At 43.4% G+C, this 27,337-nt stretch overlaps 1 protein-coding gene across 1 annotated transcript; it reads right to left on the bottom strand.

The window, feature by feature from the left end:
• Nucleotides 1–1,111: 1,111 nt before the first annotated feature.
• SLC18B1 (solute carrier family 18 member B1) lies at nucleotides 1,112–27,337 on the bottom strand. Its single transcript, XM_063125710.1, has 14 exons — nucleotides 27,046–27,337; nucleotides 24,417–24,556; nucleotides 22,741–22,836; nucleotides 21,100–21,173; nucleotides 18,736–18,883; nucleotides 16,646–16,802; nucleotides 14,689–14,825; nucleotides 13,390–13,491; nucleotides 10,781–10,872; nucleotides 9,069–9,164; nucleotides 7,527–7,601; nucleotides 2,977–3,070; nucleotides 2,841–2,887; nucleotides 1,112–1,902 (listed from the first exon to the last, which is right to left on the bottom strand). Exons 1-14 carry the CDS (start codon nucleotides 27,089–27,091, stop codon nucleotides 1,839–1,841), a joined length of 1,368 nt encoding a protein of 455 aa, XP_062981780.1. The 5' UTR covers nucleotides 27,092–27,337; the 3' UTR covers nucleotides 1,112–1,838.

Here is a 27,337-nt window from a genome sequence, read left to right as displayed (position 1 = left end):
TGTTAGAAGCAGTGTGGGAGGCTGGGTGGGAGGAATGAAAGGAACAAGACATGAGAAGAGGAAAGGGGCAAAGAAGAGGATGTAATGGAACTGGTTTTACAGAAATAAGCTTGGATAATAAGGGGTTCACTAATACATGACAGAAACCAGCTTCAGAATAAATTCCCCTGCCCCGGAGAGTTTAGGGGCCCTTCCTAGAATCTTGTTTGCACCCATCCCTTTATAGTTCAACAAGGAAAATGGCTAGCTGGAGTAGTGGTTCATAACCTTTAATCCACTACTCTCCACCAAGGACACAGCATCAGCATCAAGTGATGCCCCAACCTCCAGCTTCAAGTGAAATATTAGGATGTAAAACACCACTCCAGCCATGGCAACTGTATTCCAATGTACAGGAAGATATTTATGATAGATGTGTACAAATTGCAGGCATGGGTTTCAATGAGCCCCTTGTATGTGATGACAATCAGCCAATTCTTTAGGTTTCTTTGACCCCGACTGCCACTTTTTGGAGGAACATGTTTCTCTCTTGCCTTTGCTAATATTACAGCAGCTGCTTACTTTCTGGAAGCTCATCGCAGATACTTCGTTCCAATGTAAATTGAGTCATTTTAAAATAAATAAATATATGCACTAAGCGGGCAGAGGGCCAGCCTATTTGAGTCCTCTTTGTGGTACCACTTTAAGGGCCTTGGAATGAGATCTAGGATTTTATCCTCAGGGTGGGCTAAGCAATGTACAACAACTCTCCTCAGCTATCTGAAGGGATTGCAAAAAGGGAGATGGGTCTATCTTAAAACCCAAATCCAGGCCATTTGTCCCAAAACTTCCAAATCTAACCCCCTCCCGCCTATTTTTATAACTCACCTCCTGATGGGGCTGTATAGCCCAGGTTTAAATTCACACAGACATGTGCCAGTGCCCCTCTTTGAATCTCTAACTCTGTGTGTGTGTGTGCACGCATGCACATGCCTAAAAGGCACAGACCCCTCAGAGAGACTTGATGTGGCACTCGGCATTACAATCACGTAACCTTGAACACTCCAAATAATTGATCATCTTTATTCAACCATCTTTTGAGGTTGTGGACTGTGGTATACAGATGGATCTCCTCTTCCCTCTATGTAGGAACACGATCCACCAGGAGAAGGCAATGCGCTTCAGTGAAGGGGGGAGTTCCGTCTCTGCAAAAGGGATGCGCATATCCTTTCTTCTGAAGGAAATGTGGGAAAGTCCACATTGACAGGAGCAATGTTTACACCAAAGCATAAAAAATGCTCTGGATCAGAGTACCACATATTACAGGGCCATGAGCCATAATGTGCAAGTATCGGTATGGAAGTTAAGCATAAAATAAAGGAACAAATAAAGGAACAAATTATTTTATATTAGTAGGTAAATAGTCTTACGTTGTAATATTCCTTTAAAAGTTCAGCACAGTGTTCCTTGAAAAGTATAAACAAAATGAACTTTTAAAGAAAGTTTATTGAGTACTGGCCATCAGTGATATTAAAGTCCAAAAGTCAGGTATTACTGAACATATTTCATATTGTGCAATATATTATTTCCCATTGTGCAAAATATTTCTCCTGTCCTTTCTCCTGTCCATCAGGCATCTGTAAGACTCTCAGTTAGAACCAGCTCAGTTGGGCATAGGAGTGTAAAAAGGCATTTATCCTCCAAATACGGACTGGTAAATTGCAGCGATAAGAAAAATTCCAAGGTCATAATAGGGCAGTATGAAAGAGACGGCCACATTTAAAAGTCATTTGCTTGTGCCTTGTTTGTGCATTATGCTCTTGAATTAGCCACGAGTTTGGGTAGAAACCAACTTCCAATTATGTTTCACTTGATAAGAGATGAGATCTTTCTTGCTCTGTTCCCAGGTTTTCAGCACAGGACCTATACAAAACAAAAGGAAAGAATCTGAATGTTTTCAGCCTGCATAAAAGCCTTTCATGATTAGGGGTGAATGAAATAGTTTATCTCCTTTTGTGAGCCCCAAAGAGTTTCTCCTGTTTCAGGGGTTTGGAACACTTGTTGCAAATTTAATGGTTTTTCACTGCTGTTCTTCATTTTTCTCCTTCTTTACCCTCCCTGCCTTCCATCTCATTATCCCCCAAGTCTACCATTTAGTACTACTGGCTGCGATGGCGATATCACAGATGCTTGCAAACAGTATCACAAGGGGAATCATCACAGACAATAAAATGAAAGTGTCTGGGGCAAACTAGTCCCAACAGAAATCTCTCCCCACCCCACAACCTATCCACCCCCCAAAGCCGGTATTCAGCCCTGGACAGACTTTGTCAATGGTGCCAGAGACAGCTTCCCTCCCTGGCAAAATAGAACCTGTGGAAGGCAAGATTGCACCAGAGACCTAATCCTAATCAGCCACCCTTTCCACAGCAGCTACATTTTTAAAAAAGGAAAAAGTGAAATATTACGTGCAAACACATATCATGTAATGTCTATTTTGGACCTTAGTGTGGACAAAGTAAGGCAGAGCATTGTAGAGGTAAAATTGCACCAGGAAAATTGCAGCCAGGGAAATAAAAGGATGCTGAACAGCACCAAAATAATGTGAATGTTTGGCAAGGCAAGTGATATTTCAGCAGTTTATTTGGCTACAATGGATGGGCAGCATTCAAAGCGAATACGGGAATTAAGAGATATTTGGAAACCTGCTCATCTATTTGAACGCAAAGCAGTTTAATAATCCAGGAACCAAACAGGAAAGATTGAACAAGTTATGAGTTATTTGTAGTCGAAATGAAAATCAAGACTAGACTATTTTTTTTTACTTTAGGTTTTAAGAGGAAGAGTAACTTTCACAGTACCTTTTACGTGCGGCCTCGTAGATATACAAAATTCCTACAGCCAGTCCCTTGAGAGAAAGAAATTGATTAGTAAATTAGTATTGTTTCAGGCACAAACCATCATAAAAGGTCAAGTCAAGAGTGTTGGTTTACGTACACTTAACAGCGGTAATCCACCTTGTATGGCTGCAGCCCATTCAAACCCCAGCTTGTCATTTAGGAATCCACCTAATGTTGGACCTACAAAAGACCTAGAGAGAGATCCAGAGAAGAAAGATACCGAATTTAATATAGCTCTGAGAAAATATAACTTGGCATCCAGAGGACTGTACCCTGATTGCATAAGTTACACTTCTTGGGAGTTTTTACAAAGCAAAGACAACCCTACAAAAAACTGTCAAGTGACAACACTTCTTAAAAAAAGAAATAACACTGGTCACGAGTAAGGACGCGGGGACTCCCTCCACTTCAGAAGTAGCAGTGGTTTCCTGTCCTCTATAAGACAGGAGAGCTCAAAGGTGCAGTTACTTTGAGACATCAGAGAAGACTGGGTTGTTTAACCTATGTCACTGGCCATACTTGCACAAAAGAGTAAGCAAGAATTCTGGTTTATCATCCACAAGCATGTTGCCTTGTTGCTCTTGCCTGGTACCTCCTGCCAGCGGGAGTGTCTTCAATAATCAGGAACTCACCAGAAAGAAAAGGCTTAGCATTGCATCTAAACTGGGAATCCTGGCTTGTTGCTCCGAAACAAACCAGGAATCATAAGCAGATTTCAAACCATAGCTGCAGGCTCTGGCTTGTTAGGGGAACAACAACCCAGAAGTCTCAGCCTGGACATAACCCTAAACTTCATGACTTCCTGGTTACTGGAGCCATTCCTGCTCCTGGGAGGAGTCAAGTGGACACAATTGGATTGTGCGGATGAGCATGCTTGCTTGAAAATGATAAGCCAGAAGTTTCTGGAAGTCTGGCTCATTGTTTGGAGTAAATGCAGCCACTGATTCAAAATCCATTGGGCTTTATAAACTACAGTTCCAGTGTACCCTTTGAGATCCCCTGTCATCATTTCTCTATTGGTGCCCACCTCCTTTCCTTCTTTCCTGCCCTCTGCCCCACCTCACCAACCACCGCTGGAAAGAGGCACCTTAATATCTTTAGAAATGAATGGGTAATGGAAAGCACAAGTGATTAAATCAAATTTACTTCATGGAACTATATGGGCATGATTCAGTTCAGCAGCCAGACACAGACGGACCCCCAAAGGTTATTACAGGACACCCTGCTGCCCTCTTCTCCCTGCAGTATGTCAGCAGACACAATGGCCCAGTTCACACAACACTTTTCTCTACTTTTAAGATGTTTTTAAAATGTTTTAGGATTTTTTTTAACAAAGTATATTATGTTTAATTGAGTATTATGTATTTTATCATTTCTTGTTGTTCCCTGTCTCGATCAAAATGGAGAGGCGGGCAAGAAATAAAATTATTATTATTATTATTGTTGTTGTTGTTGTTGTTGTTGTTGGAACACTCCACTCAATGGTGGAGTTTGTAGGGGGTACCCACCACATAACATGTGCCAGCTCCACCATTGTGTGGGTGCAGCCTCCTGTGGAGTGCAGTAAAAGTTAACACAGCATTTGACTGACAGTTCCTCTACCCTCTCTCCTCCCCCAGTCCTCCCAATGGTATCCCATCAGCCATTGCTGCAAAAATAATAATCCCAGCAGCTCTTGTGGAGTGGCATTCCCTCCTTTTGACACTCTTGCCAGGGAACTCTATGGCCACTAGGAAACTCCACAGAGCCCTCCACACAACACAATGGTTTTGGAGGAACTCTCTGCTGCGCAGCATGGAGATTCAGGGTGGAGCATTCTTTTTTTAAAAAACCACTCCACCGCGGGGTAGAGTTTTCTCTTCAGACAACACTTTTCTCAATGGTGGTGTGAACTGAGCCTATATCAATCCACTACGAGGAGTGGGAGGCCTGGCTGTGCTTCCAATAACCCCATCTTAGTCAAGGACTTTGAGCTCTGAGCTGCGCTCGTGGTTGATTGAGCTTGCTCCAATGTCTATTTCAAGAAACAATAAATCATTTGTCACATTCAAAAGGAAGTTTATAAATGTAACAGTTGATATGCTAAGAATCTGAAAGGATCCTTTTATTTGTTCACATATTTTCCCCTCTAATTTTTCGTTTGTGAAATCACACATCATTCAAATATTTACACTTAATGCTTCTAAGAATTTGCCTAATACAGCTCTTCTCTCCAAATATGTTGCAACTGACAATAGTGCATTCATGTAAAAAATTAAATTTTAAAGCATAAATGAAGAAGTGCCTGTTTGTCCTCCAGAGGACTGCAGGTCATCAGTCACCAGACACTCAGACCTATCCCAATGCCTGCCAAGTAGTACAAAATGGTGGCTTGAGAAGAAAACATCATGATTGTAGTCCTTTACCAATATACTCAGAACCAGCTTTCAGTGCAACAGTAGGATTTGGGTTAACAGCACAGAAGGACCCAACAGAAGGAAAGCAAAGTTGACAGTCATCGGAGAACACCATCTTAATGATCTTGAACTTCGTACATTTCTTGCACTTGGCCTTATAATCTACCGGACCCACAACAACAGTGTTAAATCGAAAGTCTGCTTGTGCACCAGGGCTTCCCCTTGCTCCACTTCCACCTGCAACCCTTCAGACATGCTCCAGAGGGTCCACCAGCAATTTGCAACAGATCTGTAGAGCATGGAGGCTGCATGGGGGAAGGGACATCCGCCAGTGGTTTCCATTCTGTTGGGGGACAGTCAACACTGGATCCAATCCACAGCCAGGTTGTATGTTTTTCATAGGAGAAATTATATAACCTAATTAGCTGATAACACAGAGTTCTCTAAATACTGGAGATATGAAACTCTCTGCTAGAGGCAAACATGATAGCAGAGCACATGCTTTGCTTGTAGCAAGTCCCAGGTTCAATCTCTGGCATCTCCAGGTAGGGAACACCCCCTACCCAAATCCCCTTAATGTTGCAACAGTACTTGCAGGATTGGGGAGTTTAAAGGACATTTGGGCATTTAAAGGACATCCCATGCCTCTCTGCCTGACAGCCCTTCATCCAAGGCACCCTAACCCTAGCCCCCCTCTTGTAGACCTACAATCATTCCAGTGACCTGCTATGGGGCAGGGAGACAGGGTGCAACAAAAACAGCTGCTTCTCTAGCTCACGTGGAAAAAGGAGAAGACTCCATCATGCCTTTTGCACTGTAGCAGCGGCAGGTGAAGATTGTGCAGCCACTCCTTGGCCTGACTGATATCAAGAACATACTCCAAGGACACACTGGAACACACCTCGGGTCCTCTGGGTGTTCACAGTGCACAAAGAGTTCAGGCAGGGCAGTGCCAGCTCAGGTAAACCAGGTGACTCCTCCCTCTAGCTACTGTGCAAAAACAGGAGGCAGAGCATTCAGGCTCAGGATGGAAAAAAGCAGAAGGGGCAGACTGCTTGATGGCCCCCTCTTTGACACCCCCCCCCCCAGAAACTGTTTCAGTTTCAGTTTATTTATTTTGGTCACACACCAGTACAGCAGAAAACATCAGCAATAATAATTTTTAAAAACCCGATACAATGCATCCATGAAATACAGAAAGTCATTGTATTAAACACAACAGTCCCAACCTGAAACTAAAATATTGTTCAATAAAACCATTCAACGTCAATTTCTGTTGGCTTATGGCACTTGTAGAGTAACTTGAGGATTCTGATCCGACAAGAGATGTTTTAGGTAGCATTCGTCTGATCTACCGGGGGTTTGTTGTAAGATAGGGATGTTTGGTGCAAATCCCGGTAAAAGGAGCAATACAGCAGAACATGGCCTACTGTTTCCACGTCACCCATCTCACAGGCGCATAACCGTTCTTGATAGACCCACTGAAACTGTATAGGCCTACCACCTGCAGCAAAGTGTGGAGAATCCCGTTCTGGAGTTCAGCCAGGAAGCCATGCCCATCCTTCCAGGATACTCTCCCTCCCCACAGTGTTCTTCCTCCTCTCCTGAGGAGACTCTCAGCGTCCCATAAAAGCTAAGCATTCTCAGTCCTCATTGGGCTGGTTTTGGGTGTTTGGGGTGGGGTAACTCCCATTACAAGTTTTTTTTTTCTTTTTCCCTACTTCTGCAAACCTTGGCCTTCCCCGGGCCCACTGATAGCTCCCTCTCATGCTTGAATGGTGCTGTTTAGGCTAGATAAGGGCTTGGAGAATGAGTTCGCTATGAGTACATCAGATTGTGACAAAGGGCTGATCTACACCAAGCAGGATATTGCACTATGAAAGTGGTATGAAAGCAGTATATAAAAGGCAGGAGCCACACTATTGCTTTATAGAAGTATTGAAGTGCACTGACAACTGTTGGGCCCCATGACACATTCCATATACCACTTTCATACTGCTTTCAGAGCGTTATATCCTGCTTGGAATAGATGTGTCATAGGCCCCAACAATTGTCAGTGTACTTCAGTACCACTCTAAAGCAGTAGTGTGGCTCCTGCCTTTTATATACCACTTTCATAGTCAAATGTCCTGCTTGGTGTAGATGAGCCCTAAGATAGGCATTCCATATCATCATCAGTCATCATGTAAAACATTTCTTGGCCGCATTTCAGGGCAGAAGCCCTCCTAAAGTGGCTTACAACAATACATACCCAAGGGACCAGACGGCACTGAAGAGTCCAGATACCAGCCCTAACAAACTTAGGCCTTCCTCGAATCCATTCTCACTGCAGAAGGAAAGGCAAGAGTTTATTCCCAAAGATACAGAAATTTCATTTGGAAACCTTCAACGGTTTGGCCATCAGCAGTCTGAAAAACAATAGTTCTGTTGTAGATGCAGAAGTAGCAGCATCTACAACAGAGCTGCCTTGTCCTTATGAGCAGCTGGAGTCCCACTAGATCTTTCTCTCTCTCCCCCACCTACTGTTTTCCCTGAAGGGAGAATATCATGATGGAGCACCAGCTCTTAAAAATGTTCCCAGTGCCTACAAAACCACCATCTCATCCTGTGCCAAGTTATAGGCATGGGAAGCAGAAGGGACCACACCAATGCTCCATATGCTGGGTGAGTGGACTAATTAGCTTGGGGAAGGGGCTAATTCCACAGTGGAATTGTTCCACGGTTGAATCACAAGTCACAATTAACCCACAGTATGTTAACCATGTGTGGTTGATAATGAAACCAGAGCAAACATGGTTTGTTCTTCGTTACACGTAGGGCTATGTACAGCTCCACTTTGATTTGACTGGGAGGCTGACTCAGAGCTTTTGAATTGGCCCCAATTCAACTCGGGCTGCCTCGGTCCCGGGCTGCCTCACTTCGGATTCAGCTCCAAATCTGAAGCAGGGGCAGCTGTTGCGGTTTCCCGGGTGCCCGTGGGGGCCTGGGAAAGCTGGGCACAAGGGCCCTCTTAGCCATTACCTATCCCACTTGCCTGTCTGCCACCCCAGGGGACTTACCTGAGGCCTCTGCATGTGCCAGCAAGCCGTCTGGCTTCCTTTCTGGACTGCTGTAGATTTAGTGTTGTAAACTATGGCAGCTGGAAATGGTGTTGGAAACTACGGCAAGCAAGGCAGGCCAATCTGGTCCTGAACCGGATTCGTGCTAAGGTGGGCTACATCGGCCCACTTCGACAAGGGTTCAGGCTTCAGGCCCGAGGCAAAGCACAATCCTAATTACAAGGAACAGCACCTGTGCTCCATATACCAGGTGAGAGAACCAATAAGCCTCAGGAAGAAGCTAATTCAACAGTAGAATGGATCCGGTTTGCATGTCACAAATAACCCACAATTTGTTAACTATGTGTTGTAGATAATGAAACCAGAGCAAACATGGTTTATTCTTGGTTACAAGTCTGGGTTGTTCCTTCCCCAACATCCCCAAGTTTTAGACATCACGATGAACAACCCAGGGAGAGAATGGGCAGGCAGGTGGGAGCCAGCCCACTCGCTTGTTGCCATTTGTTCATGGCTACCCAGAGTTTGTTTAAAGGCTGGATAGCCATGACATGCAAACTGGCCCATTGCCAGACTCTTAATTCATCATTTGTCTTAAACTACTTTGCATATCTAGAACAATCCTGGCACAGATCTCTTGGTAATTATGTTGACTATTAACAAATGATAGGCTTCTCATTAGCTTCGCAATGAACTGCCATGAAAGAATAAAATAAATTAAAAGCTTATCAACTTACTATGCACAACTGAGTATCTCAGGGAATGCTGGGATACCGCTCATCCCAAGAGAAAACCCGATCAGGACCAGTATTAGCACAAAGAGCCAAAGTTTGCTGCAAAATAAAGATACCTTAAAATAATTTGAGGAAATGATGTAACACTTCATTATATCTTTAATTCAAATATGACCATAGTATATCCAGAGTCCATCACATCCTTTCTCCTACTAGAGTCACTCCCAATGATGGAATGCGTCATGGGAATCGGCATTTTGTTAATCATGGACAAGTATCCCAAAGTACAGGCTGATAAGCAGATTTTTTAAGACTCCATTGAATGTATACTTTAGATTTTTAAAACCTCTTTGCATCTACAGCAACCTGGTCCCCTCCAGATATTTTGGACAAACATTCCCAGCATTCCTCACCCTTGGCCATGCTGGCTGGGGCTGATGGGAGTTGAAATCCAAAACAGCCAGAGGGCACCAGGTGGGCGAGGCTCCTTTACATACACTTTTGGGGAATAGACTGGGATTGCTAGTAGCCATGAGGAACTGCCATAGTATCAGCCACAGTGATACTATGGCAGGGATTTGAAGTCACACTTCCATGGCATCTTTTTCAGGTCAAGCAAGGTCCTTACATTTTGCCACAGAATAACAAAGATACTGTTTTCAGAGCACTGTTGGACCGAAACTGGGGAGACTGGCTTTGAATCCCTGCTGAGTCATGAAACTCTACATATCTTCCAGTAGCTAACTGCATAGGGGATAGGGCTAGAAAGGAGGACACAAGAGTTTGGGACCCACCAGTGGGGAGGAGGAAGCATGTCCCTTCTTCACCTTTTCAGGGAAGGCCGTAGTTTCATGGTAGAGCACATGGTTTGTATGCAAAAATGTCCCGTTCCCAGGATCTCCAGGTAGGGCAGGGAGAAGACTCTTAGCGGAAACCTAGAAAGCTGCTGAAAGTCAGAGCATACATGATACTGAGCTAGATAAACCAATGGGATGACTCAATGACTGGGTTCAGACAACATGATAGCCTATACTCAATCGTTGAGCATGAGTTGTTGTTGAACTGTGGGTTGTGTTGTCTGAGCCCAGCTGGGACAACAAGCCACAGTTTGTTAACCATGAAGAGAACCCATGCTTTGTTACGGGGTTGTGAACAGTGGGTTGTTCATGGTTAGTAAACCATGCTTTGTTATCCCAGCTGGTTTCTGACAACGCAATAACACATTTTTCAACAACTACCCATGGTTCAGTGACAACCCATACTCAATGCTTTAGTGTGGGTTATCTTATTGTCTGAACCCAGCCATTGTAAGGCAGCTTCCTCTGTTCCTATGATATGGAGCTACTCACTTTTGGGACTATCCCCACGCATACTACCCGGAGTACATTGGAAAAAAGGTGGGATACAAATTAAATAGCAGTGGATTTCTTGAATGGGATAGATTTTGTTTAACCATGTTCCTAAGCATCCCATTCAAAAATGGTGGCGGGGCTGAGGATTGAGACAGGCAATAGAGTTAGATAGCACTCATTCTTGACTAGGGTCCGAAGTAGTAAAGAGTGCCTATCACAAGTTGGCAGGATACAAGATGGTACAAAAGCTAGATTTGTGAGGGAAGAGAATACATGTCCATTCTTTTAGATTTCTTGGTCAATGTAAAAGCTTCAGAAAAAGCAAACTACCAAAGTTTAAGAAATGAAAGAAGTACACAGTACCTTTCAATGTGCAAGATGGGAGCAGGTCCCAAGAGAAAATAGCACAATGCTGTCAATAAGCCTCCAATGACCAACAGCCACTTCCTTAAATGCTGCAAGAGATAAGACAGCTGAAGGATTTTGACTGTTGCCAAAATATCACATTTGAATAAAATGAACCTGTTAATCAGCTGAGGAAATTGAAATCTTAGTTAATTCAACTGGGATGAATAAGTGAAGCACCTGAAAGGTAACGCGTCATACATGCCAGAGCAGAACTGTGACATTAAGGATAGCCAGTAGGCCAGTGCCTGGTGCAAACAAAGCCCCATATCTAGGGCTTTTTATCCTGCAACTTCACCACGGCTTCTGCATCTGTATTCTTTGAGGGATTAAAATCAGCCTTTTTCACACAGTTCTGATTCCTCCCCGCCTCCCAGGTTCCGTTATCTGTAAGCTATATATTTTTATTATACAGACACTAGCTGTGCTGTGCCACTTCCTCTTTTCACAGAGAAATTCAACTTGCAAAATTTAAATAGCTCATTATCTGTGATCTTTTTTAAAAAAAAAAACCTGGGATAAAGCTCAGAAAGCATGGAAGAGGCCCTGGAGCTTGACTCAAACTTCCATCAGTAACCAATCACGATCGCAGGATAAAAGCCTCATGCAGAGGGGCACCTGGCCTCACATTTTGAGATGCCCTTTGCTTTTCAAACTTTTATCTTGGTGGGTTCCAAACATTCTGCTTTCCCTGAACCCTTTCCAATGGATTTGTTAAAAGAAGTAGCTTACACATTCTTAATATGTTCCAGGGTGCATAATCAGTTTCAGCAGAGCACTGACCAAGCAGGAGTTTTAATTTTTGTGAACCGCCCTGAGAGCTCCAGCTATTGGGCGGTATAGAAATGAAATAAATAAATAAATAAATATATATTGTTTTATTCCTTGAAGTAGCCCAAGACATTTCAGCCCTGTATCACATATTCAGGGGTCAATATTTCTACAAATTGCCTGCAGAGATCTCTGAAAAGATACGTCTCCAAGATGAATCCTGAAACTGGAGATATATCTTTTCAGAGATCTCTGCAGGCAGCTTTTAGAAATATCGACCACACAGGGAGATAGGGAATGATCCTTGAAAGCAGAGATAACTCTGTCCTTTACCACATCAAAAGCAAGGTCATCCAAGCCAACGTTTGGTTATACTTAAGGTATTTGTACCCTGCTTACCATTAACCCTCCTCACCCTGCACAAGATTGCTGCAATCAGTAACAGGTAAAACCAGAAAAAGTAATTATTACCTCTATTCACTGAAAGTGGGAAAATAGCATTGCTTAAATCTGAAGCCTAGAACTAGTTGCTTCTTGAGAGTGAACAGGGCACCATCTTGGGGGAAAACCCCCCACCAGCCTCCCTTCCAAGGGTCGGTGCACCCTGTGAAGGACCTGCATGGATCTCGACATCTGTCCAAGTTTCTACTGTTTAAACAGCATTATGTCAAGCTCTTGTTTTAGCTGTACAATATCCATCCAATGGTTTGTATCAGCCTTCCCCAACCTGATCGCCCTGCCTCCAGATTTTTGGGGCTCCAAGCCCTATCAGCTTCAGTCAGTGTAGCCAAAAGTCTGGAATGGCGCAAGGGCACCAGGTTGGGGAAGGCTGGCTTGGATCCTGAGTTGCCCTTCTGTGAATGGAAGTGCTGCTTCCACTCATGGAAGGGACTCTGGTCCAAAAGAGCTTTCTACTTGCAGAAGGGGCTGCGGAGGTATTTTCCCCAACAATCCAGAACAGATTTCTGGAGGACACAGAGGGCTGTAGAGAGAAAAGCATGATTTGTGAGAATCACCTTCCTTCTTCTATCGATGGGAATATCCCACGAGCAGAACTCCTCTCATTAGTAATCTCTACAGTAATCACTAAAAAAATGTTGTGCATCAAGTCAGTCCCCTTGTGCATCTACTACTTTAACTGGCAGTAATCCAAGGTTTCAAGCACAGGCCTTTCTCAGACTTGTTACCCATAATTGAACCTGGGACCTTCCACTGACAAAACATGCGCTCGACCACTGGGCTATGGTCCCACCCTATCATGAGACTTACTGATAAAAGCGTTTCCTAGAACAGACTCCATTGTCCTCCAGATATTATTGCCAATATCAAGTTTTTGATATAATCCATACTATGACTCTTTAGCATCTCTTTGCAGGACCCAAAGGACACCCCACAGAAATATGACAGTATACCTATACTGGGTCTATTGGATTTGCTGCATTTTGTCCTCAAATCAGGAATTTCTATTGTTTAGCCTTCTGTGCATGTCAAACTTTGAAGCCACCAATAGCCCAGCATTGCATCTGGAAATATTAATTTTCATTGGAGCCAATGTGGTGTATTGGTGAGAGTATTGAGAGATGTGGGCTCTTGCCCCCACTCAGCTATGAAACGCTCACTGGGTGACTTTGGGCCAGTTGCTGACTCTCCGCCTAACCTACCTCACAGGATCGTTGTGAGGATAACATGAAGAGGAGAAAAACCATGTAAGCTGCCTTGCGTTCCTTGCAAGCGGAAAAATGGTGGGATAAAAATGTAATAATGAATAAATGAAACATTTAAACACGTGTACTCACCGGCATTTTATCACTCAGAAAACCAAGCAGGGGTGAAGATAAGGAATAGGAGAGTGCTAACCCCAAGAAGACTAACCCTACATAGCCAACTGGCAATGTGAACTGTAGAAAGAAAGCAATGTTTTAGTGATCCCATAAAAATAACACGTTATATTAGTTTACTAAACTTTATTGCCCCTGCCCTGTTACTCTAACGGAACATAGTATTATTAATTTCAACAAAAATGGCGAGGACAAGCACATGAAAGCACATCTGTCTTACTTTGAATTTGATAGCACTTTGAATTTTTAGGATCCCTGAAAACCAGTTCTACTTGGTTTCACCTTGTAAGTATAAAATATTTGCTCCATCTAAGCTGCAAACCTATGCAGGTTTAGGGGGGTGGAGGAGTCCTACAACTCCCAGTGCTGCTGGTTGGGAAATGTTGGGAGCTGCCAGACTTTTCTGCTGTCTACACATGCATAGGATTGAACCTTCGCTATGCTCTGCCTCCAGCACTTCTCTGAAGCTTTCTTCCTCAGCCTACCTCTGGCCTTAAAGCTACAAGACAGGATGAGAAGACTGAAAAAGCAGCTACCTATTTTAATAGTTAAGAGGCTGTTCTTGTAGCCGATACTTCCTGCCACCCACCTGGACATGTTTAAAACCCAATTTTGTGTGATCGTTTTAGATCAGGGGTGCGCAAGTTGTGGCTATCCTGATATCTGTGTTGTGAACTGCTGAGTCTATTATATTCAGCAGTATATAAATGCTACAAATAAATATTTTGCCTACAATTCCCATCAGCCCAAGCCAACACTGGAAATGGTGACAGATGATGGGTGTTGTAGGCCAAAACATCCGGAGGACCACAAGTTGCCCATCCCTGTTTAAGATTGATAGTATATAAACCTACGGTCCCTGGGAGGGCGCCCCCCCCTGAAGATCCAACCTCAGACGCCCCCCTCCCCGCCACCAGCCCCCAAGGAAACCTCCAATGATGCCTCTTTGCCTCTATGATGTGAGATTACAACACTGGTAGAGACAAAAAGGCAGAAGATTGGGAGCCTCCCTGTTTCGAGACACGCCAGTGAGATGGGAGATGTGTGTGGGGTGTATGCCCACCCTGTAGCTGATGTACACAATTTGGTTACAATGGAAGGAAGTTGTTCCCAGGAAGCCGCATGCACACCCCAGAATAGGAAGAAAGGGAGAAAGCATCTGGTCTTCCTTCCCTTCCACCCCGCCAGCGCAAGCCTGTGGATCTCCCCAGTAAGACTGCCCAGCCCAAGAGGCTCGTCCCCCGCAATATCACCTACCTTTTCCAAGACAAATAGTGACATCGTAGGATCTAGAAAGCCTAAACATGCACTTAAAGAAAACATAGTCATACATAGGAGCATAACTTTTGGTAGGGTAATAAGCTTCCAGAATGAATCTTTGCCAGGAGTTGAATCTGCAACAAGACAAAACAAGGAAGAGTCAATCTTTTTGGAAAGTTATTCTTTATGTATCGCTATTAGTGCGGACGGTGATTCAGAAGGGAGTGGATATTACACCTTGGCCCAATGCTACAAAACCCTGCAGAACTTGTTTTATCAAAAGAGATTGGGACACGCTCGGCAGGCGATGGTGCCACTATTATGTAATTTTCAACAGTCCAAGGACTCTTGATCTCCAGCTTTAATGCATTTCAGAATGCCGTAAAGGAAACAAGCAACCCCGGCACATTGGAAGCCACCACCTGCAACACTATTTTTACTGTGCTTCCCAACCATCTGCACTTGCCTACTTGTGAACCTCACTGCAAGTGGCTTTTAAAGCTTTTGATGAGGCATGAGAGGCAAGGCCTAAGAAAAGGACCCTGCTGCGCATGTATGCCAGCCTTCCCCAACCACCGTGATGGGATTATGGGAGCTGTAGTCCAACACATCTGGAGGGGACAGGTTGAGGGAGGCGGGTCTATGCAAGACCCCTATAGACTGGGGATAAAAACTACTGTAATTGACAGCGGTGGCTGATGAGTCTGATTTTGGTGGGGCTGTAAATCCATTGTGGGTTTCAGTCAGAACCAGCCAGAGGTTTAAAGAACATAAGGATGTAAGAAGAGCCATGCTGGATCAGATCATCTAGTCAAGCACTCTGTTCACACAGTTGCCAAACAGCTGTCAACCTGGAACCTCCAAGCAGGACACAGGTGCAACAGCACCCTCTCACCCATGTTCTCCAGCAACTAGTGTATGCAGACTTACTGCCTGTGTTACTGGAGGTTGCACTTAGCCATCAAGACCAGTAGCTATTGGCAGCCTTCTCCTCCAGGAATTACCATCCAATTTGGTGGCCGTCACTACATCTTGTGGTAGTGAGTTCCATAGTTTAACCATGCACTTTTATCTATCCTGAATCTTCCACCAGCCTCATGGGATGAATCCAGGTTATGGGAGAGGGAGAAAAATGTCTCCCTCTCCACATTCTCTACACCATGCATGATTTTCTATACCTCTATCATGTCTCCTCTTAGCCTCCTTTTTTCCAACCAGAACAATCCCAGTGGATGTAATCTTCCCTCAAAGAGGAGATGCGCCAGCCCCCTGATCATTTTAGTTGCCCCTTTCTGCACTTTTTCTAGCTCTACAATACTTTTTTTTTTTAGGTGTGATGACCAGAACTGTACACAGTGGGGATCTACACTACTGCTTTAAAGCGCTTTATAACAGTTTTGACAACTGTTTAGGCCCAGGACACATTGCATATACAGGTTTCAAAATGTTTTCAAAGCGCTTTAAAGCGCTTTAAAAGCAGTAGTGTAGATCCCCCCAAAGTGTAGTTGCACCATAGATTTGTATAACAGCAGTATGATACAGCCAATTTTATTCTCAATTTAAAAAGAGCTATACAAGTTTCCGGAAATATTTTGGGGATAGAGCTCAACACCTTGGATGGCTTCTTGAGAGTTCTGACTGGTCCTGACTGAAACCCAGAATGGATTTAGGGATCCACCAAAATCAGAGCCACCAGCTTCCACTGGGCACTGCTATAAACAGAGTGACCAGTCTTATTCTAATATTTTACATGTGTGTGAAAAGGGTCCAAGAAAGAAACTTCATGGAGGTAGATTAAAATACACAGATCACAACTGCCGACTCCTGCCCAGGGTGAAACAGGAAGGTGCTGACAGGAATCGCAAACTGCCCAGAGAGCTTCAGCTATGGGGCAGTATACAAATGTAAATAATTATCATCATCATCATCATCATCATCATCGTCATCCACCTACCATAATTTGGTAAGAGGTACATGTTCAGAGGCACCAGGAGAAGCACCACACATCCAAGTACAATGAAAGGGACTTCATAGCCAAAAGACTGGTACAAAAAGCCACCAATAGGTGGGCCCAGCACTAGTCCTAGCCCAGTAAAAATTTCAAGGCTGCCCTAAAGAGAAGGGAAAGGTAACAAAATGGTCAGGTCAGATGGTCTCCTTGGCCCAGTAGAACAACAATGGTGCTCTCCATGTGAACCTAGCCTGTCAAGGGCCAGAGGGTTGCATCCAGATTCGACAACTTGAATGCGCTCTATGTGGGGCTGCCTTTAAAGAAGGGTTTGACGCTTCAGCTGGCACAGAATGCAGCTGCTTGGGGGGTGGGGGTGGCAAAGAGACTGGCACAGATTCTGTACTAGCTACACTGGTTGCTGGTACATTTCTTGCCCAGTTTAAAGTGCTGGTGGTAACCTCAAAGCAAAGGCGGACAAGCACACAGCCCAGCCATTTTTGCAGCCCCTGCAGAGTTTGTCAACAAAATTTGGCAGCACAGCAACAACAACAAAAAAGGGCTGATTGCCCTTCAAAATAAAGATACTAAAACAAAGCAAGTTCCCGAGCACTAGTATAAGCAAATTCACACTGCTATTCAGCCTCAGTGTCCTTAAGTGTCCTGGAAACAAAGCCCTATGAAGAGAGACTGAAAGAACTGGGCATGTTTAGCCTGGAGAAGAGAAGATTGAGGGGAGACATGATAGCACTCTTCAAATACTTAAAAGGTTGTCACACAAAGGAAGGCCAGGATCTCTTCTCGATCCTCCCAGAGTGCAGGACACGGAATAACGGCCTCAAGTTAAAGGAAGCCAGATTCCAGCTGGACATCAGGAAAAACTTCCTGACTGTTAGAGCAGTACGACAATGGAATCAGTTACCTAGGGAGGTTGTGGGCTCTCCCACACTAGAGGCATTCAAGAGGCAGCTGGACAAGCATCTGTCAGGGATGCTTTAGGGTGGATTCCTGCATTGAGCAGGGGGTTGGACTCGATGGCCTTGTAGGCCCCTTACAACTCTGCTATTCTATGATTCTATGAGAAGTGTACTCAATTGTAAGGTCAGTTCTTAAAGTAACAACATTGGCCTTGCCATGTAATTAGTTGGAAGTCTTTTCCATTTCAAATCAGCATATCACAGCCACATCAACTCTTTCCGGATGCAACATTCCGCAAAGCATAGGACTACACCAGAATGTTCTCCGAGCATGATGCGGGCCTCCCATTCCATGTGGGCACATGGGGCAGTTGTTAGCCAAACACAGGATGTCATCTGATCTTTTGGAACATAGATATGCTTTGATACAGCCATCAACAAGCAGACGCCAAGCACATCATCTCTTTGCAGGCAACAAATGCAAAATACAAGGCAGTATGTAGCCCCGTTTCCTCCTGTATGCCACATTGGAGAAGGCAAGACCAACTTTCTATCTACAAGTATTTTACACTCCACATGTTTGAATGATCAGAATTGAGTTGGATCCTGATTTACACATATGATCAACTGCGCTGATAGAGCCCCCAGAATACTCTACATGGAAAATCATCAGACCCTGCTGAATAGGGAGGGGGCAGGGGGAAAGGAGAGATCCCCAAAGATCAGGCAGAGAGACCTTTCACTTGTGGAAGGTCACTCTGCCTGAATTTTGGGGATCCCTCCCTCCTGCAGAAGACAGATCCTGGATCCAACCACTGTGTGAATGGTGAAGCTTTGCCCTGAATGCACATCCATCACAGACAGAGGAGGACAAGAAGGGAAATACTGACAATTCTCTGACAGACAAGCTAAAGGGGAGGTGAAAGATGTACTGCCATTGTTAAGTTTTCATATCTCAGCAGAGCTGTTTTATTTTCTGGCCCTCCCTCACTACCAAAAGAAACACAGAACAGGAAACCAAAATTCTGACCAAATTGGTTTCCTCCTTCCTCAGAAATCGAACTCTCTGGGGTGCCTGTTGCAGCTGGAAAGAAGGCAGGGTTTTCACAGGGCCGAACTGAGTTGTTTTGGAATAGGAAAAAGGAGCCCCGATACATACAAAGCACTTTTCATACGTACCAGAACTGTAGCGATGTTATTGGGAAAAGCCTTTGCAAGAATAGAAAATGAGGCAGTCATTGCTGCAGCGAAGCCAATCGCATCCACTGCTCGAACCAAAAAACACATCCCTATGAATATTGCCCCATTTGGCGCTTTGTCCAATATCCTAGAATACAAAAATACAATGAATCCAGCTCTTCAGTCCGTTATGCACACACATCTCTAGCAGAGTGCCCTCATATAAAAGACACAAGACCTCATTTTGTCTGCTATTCTTTATGGCAAGGGTGGGGGACCCTCTTTTTCTGTTGAGGGCCACTTCTCTACCCAACCGTCTCCCCCTTCTTTCTCTTTCTTCCTGCCTAAGTTGCTGCCCTGGGAGCGATAGGATCGCTTGTGAAGGGCCACAGAAAATTAGGCTGAGGGCCACGGATTGCAACCCCTGTTTTATGGAAAGGGCTTGGTCAATTATACCCAGTTGAGTTGTTGTCAGTGGTAAATCCATAGAAGAGAGATGCAGTTCTGCAACAGTCTGCAGTTAAGAGCAGCTTTGGACGAGACATCAGGTACCAGCAATCTGATTTTGGCTTTCAGAATCTTGCTTTCACGTCCAAATGGAACTGCACTTTGGACAAGAGCAGAATTTATATCCACATCTTGCGTTTGCATCTCTCCCCTATGGTAGTTCCCCATTAGAATGGAGAAGCATAAATATCAGACCTGCAAGTCAGTGAACATCTGATTGTAGCCCTTCCTGCAACATCCAAAGCTGCCCTCGAGAACAGGTATGGGAAACTTTCCCCAGAGAAAGATTGGCACATCCAGTGCTCCTAAGCCACATGCACCTTGAACTGTGCCCAACCCGATTCTCTGCCTCTCTGTATAGCAGAACCACCCCAGCTTGCTTTGGCCATTTGAACATAAGCAGCTGCCCTATACCAGGTCAGCCCACATAACCCAGTTTCTGGGGAAGGCCTTTTCCAGCCCTGTCACTCAGGAGCCCAAGGATGGAACCTCGGACTGTCTGCACGCAAAGCACCTGCTCTACCGCCAAGCTATGATCCCTCAGCATACAGACCACATCACAGGTGGATTCATGTCAGCGTCTAGTTTAAATACCAGCTCCGGGTTTTGGAGGGCCCTTGTGCAAGTCACCCTCCATGGAGCCCCTGCCTCAGTGAGTTTACCTCTCACTGTCATTCTCACCACCCGCCATGGCTCCTCCTCCTCCTCCTCATCACTACCACTTGCTTGCTTTCTAGGCAGAGAGCCAATGAGCAAGTAAATAGCGGCATCCAGTATTCCTCCTCATCACCAGCATTGTCAGCACCAGAGCAAGAGGCAGGTGAACAAATAGCATGCAATGGTAAAGAGGAAGCGCTAGTCCAGGGGGCTCGTCACACCTGCTGGGGTGTGGGCCTACAGCAAGTGCCCAATCATGCCTAACCTTGACACCTGCCCTGTATGGCGCCTTCCCCCTCTCCGTAATTGTGTATTAAGATCAAACCTAATTTTTCAGGAACTTCTCCTTAATTTCTGACACTGTAGCACAGCCTAGTGGGAGATATCAGTTCTACAACCACCTTGTTTGACCATCTAAATCCACAAATGGGAATAAATCTTATATTACTATAGATTCACCTATGCACGTATATTGTGGAAACTCCACATAGCAAGGGGTTCCCCATTCAATCTGGATTCTTGCTGTGCCACTGCAAACTGTAAAATATATCAGCACGGGGAATTGCTTCTATGTGGCTGCTTTTTAAGCAGATATCAATCTGGTCACTTGCACATATGAACTCTTCAAAGATACACCACAAAGGTCAACTTCCTTTCAAGTGTCGTGTTTCGACAAGCTTTCATAACAGAAGCTTTTCCCAACCCAGGTTACACAACTGCTTACATTACCCAAATTATTTCTTGTTTCTGTGTAACTATGTAGTGATCACCCCCATTCATAAGAGAGCGGCTGAGCATTTTTGTAGTATCTTGAATCATACAGTTGTTGAATCAAGTTTTACTATGCTCATTTGTAGTCAATGTATATTTCATATGGTACAGAAGACAGTAATTTTCATTTCCAATAATTATCCAAAATATGAAAGAACTCAGCAATGTTACATCTGGGCAAATATATCAGATTTACGAGAACACTGATGGCCTACTTACTACAGCTTATTATCAAAAGAGATAGGATTGAGTTACAATAAAAAGGAAGAACCAGCTCAAGTTCACTGACTTTCCAATATCAGGAACGGAGTCAAGATCTGGTGAAAAGTAATTTTAATGATCTCAACTATTTTCATAATATGTAGAAATACAGAATACAGTGGATTTCTTTTTTAAAAGATGCTGCATAAATAAGATATATACACTCACCCAAAAAGAATAGTAGCGCATCCTGAGACAAACATTCCAGAGACAAACATAAACTTGGCTCCAATTTGTACAAGCTGTAATTATTAAACAATACAATTGAGCTTAGTGGTTTGCAGATTTTTTATCAGAAAACATTTATGTAACTTACACTACTGAAATCTACTGCTTTTCTTTCAGTTTACAGGAAAGAAACGGGGGGGGGGGGAGAGAAACGTGAGCTTAACATCTCCCCACCCCACCGACTTACATCCAGCATTATCACACCTAAAAATATTCTAAATGGATAAGTGAATTAACCTAGTTTCACCATGGCAAGTAAACTGGTGCAATTAGCTGTTTCAGCACTCTTTGCTATCAGTACCCCTGTATGGTAATATAATGAAACTTCAATTTCTATTTTCAGCACCTCCACAATGCTTAGGCCAATCAACCCAAAGCACTGAAGTGATTCAGGGAGGTGTCTCCAAGTGCAGTGAATAGGCAACCAAATGGCAGAAGAACAACAATAAAATGCACGACAGAATACACAGAGAAAAATAATCCTAAATTTGCATCAGGACTGGTGGGTCCCAAGCTTGCTTCTACCACTTGGAAAGTTTAAGGGTCACATGAAAGCTCCCTGCAACATTATTTTGTAGGTGAACGCAGCTTTAGGAAAGAGACTGAATGCATAATGCCCCAAGGTGGCATGGCCAATAGTCAGAAATGCTGGGAGTTGTAGTCCAAAAGATCTGGAGGGCACCTGGTTGCAGAGTAATTCAGAAGGATCCTTTGCTTCCACAATATATGTGACAAAGATCTACGTGCCCGAGTTACAGTGTAAATTGTGAGACCGTGTTGTTTCTTCTTGGGGGAATATGCCCTGCAACTGCCAATTTTGCACGACAATGTCTCTTCCTTATGCACACATGCTTCAGAAACTAATTGCAAACCCATGCTGTCAAGACTTGCTTTAATTTCCAAAACATTCTTGCAGTTACACACCTGGGGTGTCCCTTGTAAACAATCTGAACATTTCAGCTAGAAGAGTTGTTGTAGCCTGCCTTCCAGCATGGGATCACAGGATCCTGGACACAATTCAGGGTACTGGTATTAAGCTATAAGCCCTAATTTCCTTGGATGCTACACGTTTCAGAGATCACCTTGCCCCTCACATCCCATCATAATCTGCCAGATCTGCAGACAGCATCCTCTAAATGAGTTTACCTGTTTGCCAAATCCATACAGCACAGATATACTTGAAGGTACCTTTGGTAGCTACTCCACGCACGTAAAAAACACACCTTCCCTTTAAAAAAATGCTAAGGTATTTATCAAGCTTGATCATTTTCTGTATGTTCTGTAATTTATTTATTTAGTTACTGCATTTATATCCCACCATTTTTCCTCCAAAGAACCCAAGGCGGCGTACATAATCCACCTCCTCTCCATTTTATCCTCACAACAACAACCCTGTGAAGTAGGTTGGGCTGAGAGTCTGTGAGTGGCCCAAAGTCATCCAGTGGGTTTCCGTGGCCGAGTGGGGACTAGAACCCGGATCTCCCAACTCCCAGTCCAACACCTTAGAAGATGGTACAACACAATTTCCATTTGAGGATGCTCTGTCCCTGTACAAACATTGTCACAAATTTTGATACTTACATACTTGCCCATTATCAAAGATGACATGAAGTTGAATAATGCAAAGCATCCAAAAATGAGTCCAACTACTGTACTACTGGCACCTTTCTTTTCTGCCTAGGAAAACATCCAAACACAAAGACTCAGAAAAACATGAAAGACTCTGGAATTCAGGAAATAGTTACATGGCATACACTTTACAAAATGTTGCTAATGGACCTTGGAATTCCAATTCAAAAGTCTCCCTTAGTATCAGGAACCTAGTCCAACAAAGCCAATGCTCATGAAACACCACACCGGATCAACTATACATGATAACATATAATACTCACAATGCAAGTTCCATAGACTCTGCATAAGTGTGGGGAAAGTAATTAAAGTCACATGGACATTATTGTCCCAGGATCTACCAGGCACTCCGCCAAGTAGTTATATTTGTTATCAAAGGGCATCTGCTGTGCAGTCTTGCAACTAGACAGGAGACGAAAAAAGCCACATGCCCCATACCTGGTTCATATGAGATTCTGCATGCATGGACTTCAAAGCTTATTCCCACACTGCACTTTAAATATCGGGGTGCACTCTGGTAGATAATACCCATATGTAAAAAGGTAGACATATGAATCTGAGGAAAGATTCTGGTGTGATAGGTCTCTGGATGTAGGTCTAGAATTCACAACCCTTTGATCCAAGTGTTATACATGAAAACATACAGCAAAAAGTGTCCTTGCACATCTCTCAAATAGAAGAGATTAAAACATATTGTTCTCAATACTTACTTTTAAATGAGAGGCCAGACTTAGACCTCCTTGGAAGCTTTACTCTAATTTTATTTATTTAATAGATTTATATACCACTGACCTCATTTTAAAAGTATCTCTTAAGTGGTGTGATCTGAACATTTTTCTCTATACTCCAAATACATATAGGGATTAAACACACCCTTATTCTGCACAAAGCTTGCCTCCTGCAATTTCTGGGGGTGCTTCCAGAAGAGGTTTTGATCCTCAAATCAGGGTTAAAATCTGGGGGTAACATATATATTGGCATCAGAGATAACAGTACTAAATCAAAGTGTCCAAGGAATGGATTTTTATGTGTCCCCACAAATGGTGTGCACAGCCTGGGTGGGGGCGGGGTGGAGAGGTCACTTGGTTATTGTGTTCTTCTTTAAAAACACAGCAGTACAAGTCTACTCAGCTGTTCAAGAATGGGAGCTCAAAATCTAATAGCAACTACTTAAAAAAAGAAAAAGAACATAGCTTGCCCAGCTGTGGAGAAAAGATGAGGAGTTGGCTTTTAAAAATGAATATATTAGAAAACTAGAATATTTTTTTAAGAGAATGGTACAACAGAAATAAATCACCTATAGCAGAATGTGAAAATATGTTCTAAAAAAATTAAATTGTTTCAAAATGGCATGGGTTGATTGGGGTGTGTCACATCACAGGTCTCTTGAAATACATACAAACCATGATCTCTTAGTCATGCCATCTCAGTCCAACAACAAAAATCACATTTCCCAGCAACTACTTGCAGTATGCAATTTAGACAGATTTCATCATATTCAAGAAATAGGGTGTTGCAAAGTGAATGTGCTTGTTATAGGTTATGCATATTGCTGAACAAAGTGCTGGGAAGTCACAATTAAGCAATTCCACAGCAGGTTTGTTTTTTTAAGTGATATGTCCATTTACCTCTTTTGGAAAGAAGGGTCCCAGGATTGAATAGCAAATCATTGAACTGAAGTTGATCGATGCTGTTGCTATCATTATAAATATCTGCTCTTTGCTGAACCTTCTGGATCCTTCACTGGCAGCCTGCGGTCTGTCATTGTCTTAATAATTAAAACATATTTATTTATTTATTTATTTATTACATTTCTATACCGCACAATAGCCGGAGCTCTCTGGGCGGTTCACAAAAATTAAAACCATTCAAAGTATAAAACAACAGTATAAAACTATAATATAAAATACAATACAAAAGCTCAACCAGATAAAAACAGCAGCAATGCAAAATTACAAATTTAAAACACCATGTTAACATGTATTTATAGATTGTTAAAATGTTGGGAGAATAAAAAGGTCTTCACCTGGCGTCTAAAAGCATATAATGTAGGTGCCAAGATAAAAATATTTTATCTTTATATTAGAAGATAAAAAGGAAGGCAGTCTTCAGCTGTATTAGTAGGAAACAAACCAAGCTTTCATAAATTTGACAACTGGTAAAGAAATACAGAAACGTAAGAGCAAAGCTATGGGAGCCTACTATATCTGTTCTAGACCCACCCATTTGCTCAGGGTCCAGAAATCTGGTTTACAAGCCTTACCGTATTTCTTCGATTGTAAGATGCCATTGATTGTAAGACACACCCTAATTTCAGTACCACCAACAGAGAAAAAAAACACTAAGACACACCCATGATTCTAAGACGCACCCCGTTTTTAGAGATGTTTATATGGAAAAAAGTGCACCTTAGAATTGAAGAAATACGGTATAAATTGGTAGAAATGAGAAATTGACAAAGATGTAAAGCACACTCATTGGGTGGTATTTTGTACAAGTCTAAGAAAGTTAATCTGACTTGGGGCATGATCAAGTACATGAAGAATAGAATCTACGTCCTAGTATGTAGCAGGCTTTTTTGAAACTCAATCCTCCAAGATTGAGTTTAAAAGCACAGATGGCATACCCTATCCTAATGCATGTTTACTCAGAAATAGATCTAGTTGTGTTTAATGGTACTTACTCCATTGTAAGTGTTATTGCAGTTGTAGCCTTTCAGTCAATTAATTTTAGAAACCTTTTAACAAGAATTCTGAACACCTGTAGGCTGGCTTGAGAAGGGTTACCATCCTGCTTCCCCTCTAAATAGATTCAGAGGGCTATCTGAATAGGGTCTTCAGAGCTTTTTTAATGTCTGGATGACAAGGTTACAATCTGTTTATTTTGGCCAAACTCTGTCTTTAATAGTGTGCGTGTGATCAGAACTAAATCAGCAAGGTACATTCCCTTCAGAGAGACATAACAAAAGAAGTCACCGCATTCTAAAAATCCATGTTGCTGTAATAACTTTTTTGTGACAAGCCAAAATTGTGCAAGCTTTCAAGATCCCCAGTTCACTTCATCAGGCAAAACTGTTATAAAAAGCAGGTTGGGTGGGGGCAGGAACTCACATGGGCTGCAAGTTCAGACTAGTTCCACGGTGTAGTATGGGAGGAGGAGCCTGCAGGTCATCAGGTGTAATAGTGACCGATATTGAAAATGTAACAGCAAATATCGTACAGGAAGCAGAAGTGAAGGGGATGCATCTACTTAGGAGGTAGAAAGTTGGACCACCCTCTCACTTTTTGAATTTAAATGATTAAAAATATATACTGTTTATATATTAGACACATTAGGACATACAGCTTCTGAGTAAATACAGAGAGTCACTGTGGTCTTAGAGTATTCAACTAGCACTGGGGAGACATGGGTTTAGAACCCCACTGCATCATGAAGCTCATTGGGTGACCTTGGGCCACACACTCTCTCTTCGGCCAACCTACCTCACAGGATTGTTAGGAGGAAATAAATGGGTTAGAAGAATCATATACACAACCTTGAGCTCCTTGGAGGAAAGGTGGAATATAAATGTAATAAACAAACATGCAGAGGATTGCACTATCAAGGTCTAATGTAATAGCGCATCTTTATGTCCTTAATATATGGTTAAGTGTTCTCCCTGCCCTCCTCTGTAATTATCATTTAATTAATTTCTATATGCCTTTTGTTATCTTTACTATTCAACTTTGTTGTTGTTTATTCGTTCAGTCGCTTCCGACTCTTCGTGACTTCATGGACCAGCCCACGCCAGAGCTTTCTGTCGGCCGTCAACTACCAACGCACAAATTAAGACGAGTGATCCCTTCCCACTGATGTCATCACCACTCTTGGGCAACAAAATAGGAGGGAAGACGAAGTTATATAATGAGGCACAAAGGTTTGGGAGATTCTCCCCCCCCCCCCCCCAAGGAAGAGCCTTGAAGAACCACAGGAGTTTTCTAGCCTCAGATACACGAGATGACATCCCCTCCTAAAACGACATTAATCCGAAGTAATTACCACCCTTTCCTCCGGTAAAGTTGAAAAGCCCCACCACACTTCACAGAACCAAAGCGATAATCCTAGGATCCTTAACTGGGAATAAACGCCCTGAAATCAACTCGACTTCTTTAAGAGTAAACACGCATAAAACCGAGCAGCAGGTAATCCCGAATTCACACCCTTCGAGATGGGGGAGGGGAGTCCCCTGGATCCCATTTTAGGGCATTTCATACCTACCTGGAAACTCTCCAGCCTCTTGACCGGCCGCTTCGTGACTTCTCATAGCAAAGAACCGGGATGCTGTACCCGTCGAAGGAGCACAGCGCGATAGTTGCTTTGCCTTTTACAGGTAGTAACCGTGTCCTCGCTCAGCAAGAAAGGGCAAAGTCTGAGCGCTCTCAGCTTCAGCGTTGCTGCTGGGCATGTGCCTCTCCGGGCAATGCTGTAGGCTAGAGCGAACCTGCTGCGCCGCGGAGAGCAAAGCAACTTCAGAGATGGAGGAGCAGCAGCAACTAACGCCGGAGTCTGA

Source organism: Elgaria multicarinata, chromosome 4, assembly GCF_023053635.1.
Source record: "Elgaria multicarinata webbii isolate HBS135686 ecotype San Diego chromosome 4, rElgMul1.1.pri, whole genome shotgun sequence".
In the NCBI taxonomy this organism is placed as follows: domain Eukaryota; kingdom Metazoa; phylum Chordata; class Lepidosauria; order Squamata; family Anguidae; genus Elgaria; species Elgaria multicarinata.
The sequence above is the reverse complement of the archived record's forward strand: the minus strand, read 5'-3'. Positions and strand labels throughout refer to the sequence as shown.

Bases quoted from the DNA above. Each gene is read 5' to 3' on its own strand.
- SLC18B1 (XM_063125710.1), bottom strand. From the start codon at position 27,091: ATGAGAAGTCACGAAGCGGCCGGTCAAGAGGCTGGAGAGTTTCCAG. The intron at 24,557-27,045 runs GTAGGTATGAAA...TTAATTATTAAG, and splicing joins AGAGGCTGGAGAGTTTCCAG to ACAATGACAGACCGCAGGCT. The intron at 22,837-24,416 runs GTAAATGGACAT...ATGTTTTCCTAG, and splicing joins GACCCTTCTTTCCAAAAGAG to GCAGAAAAGAAAGGTGCCAG.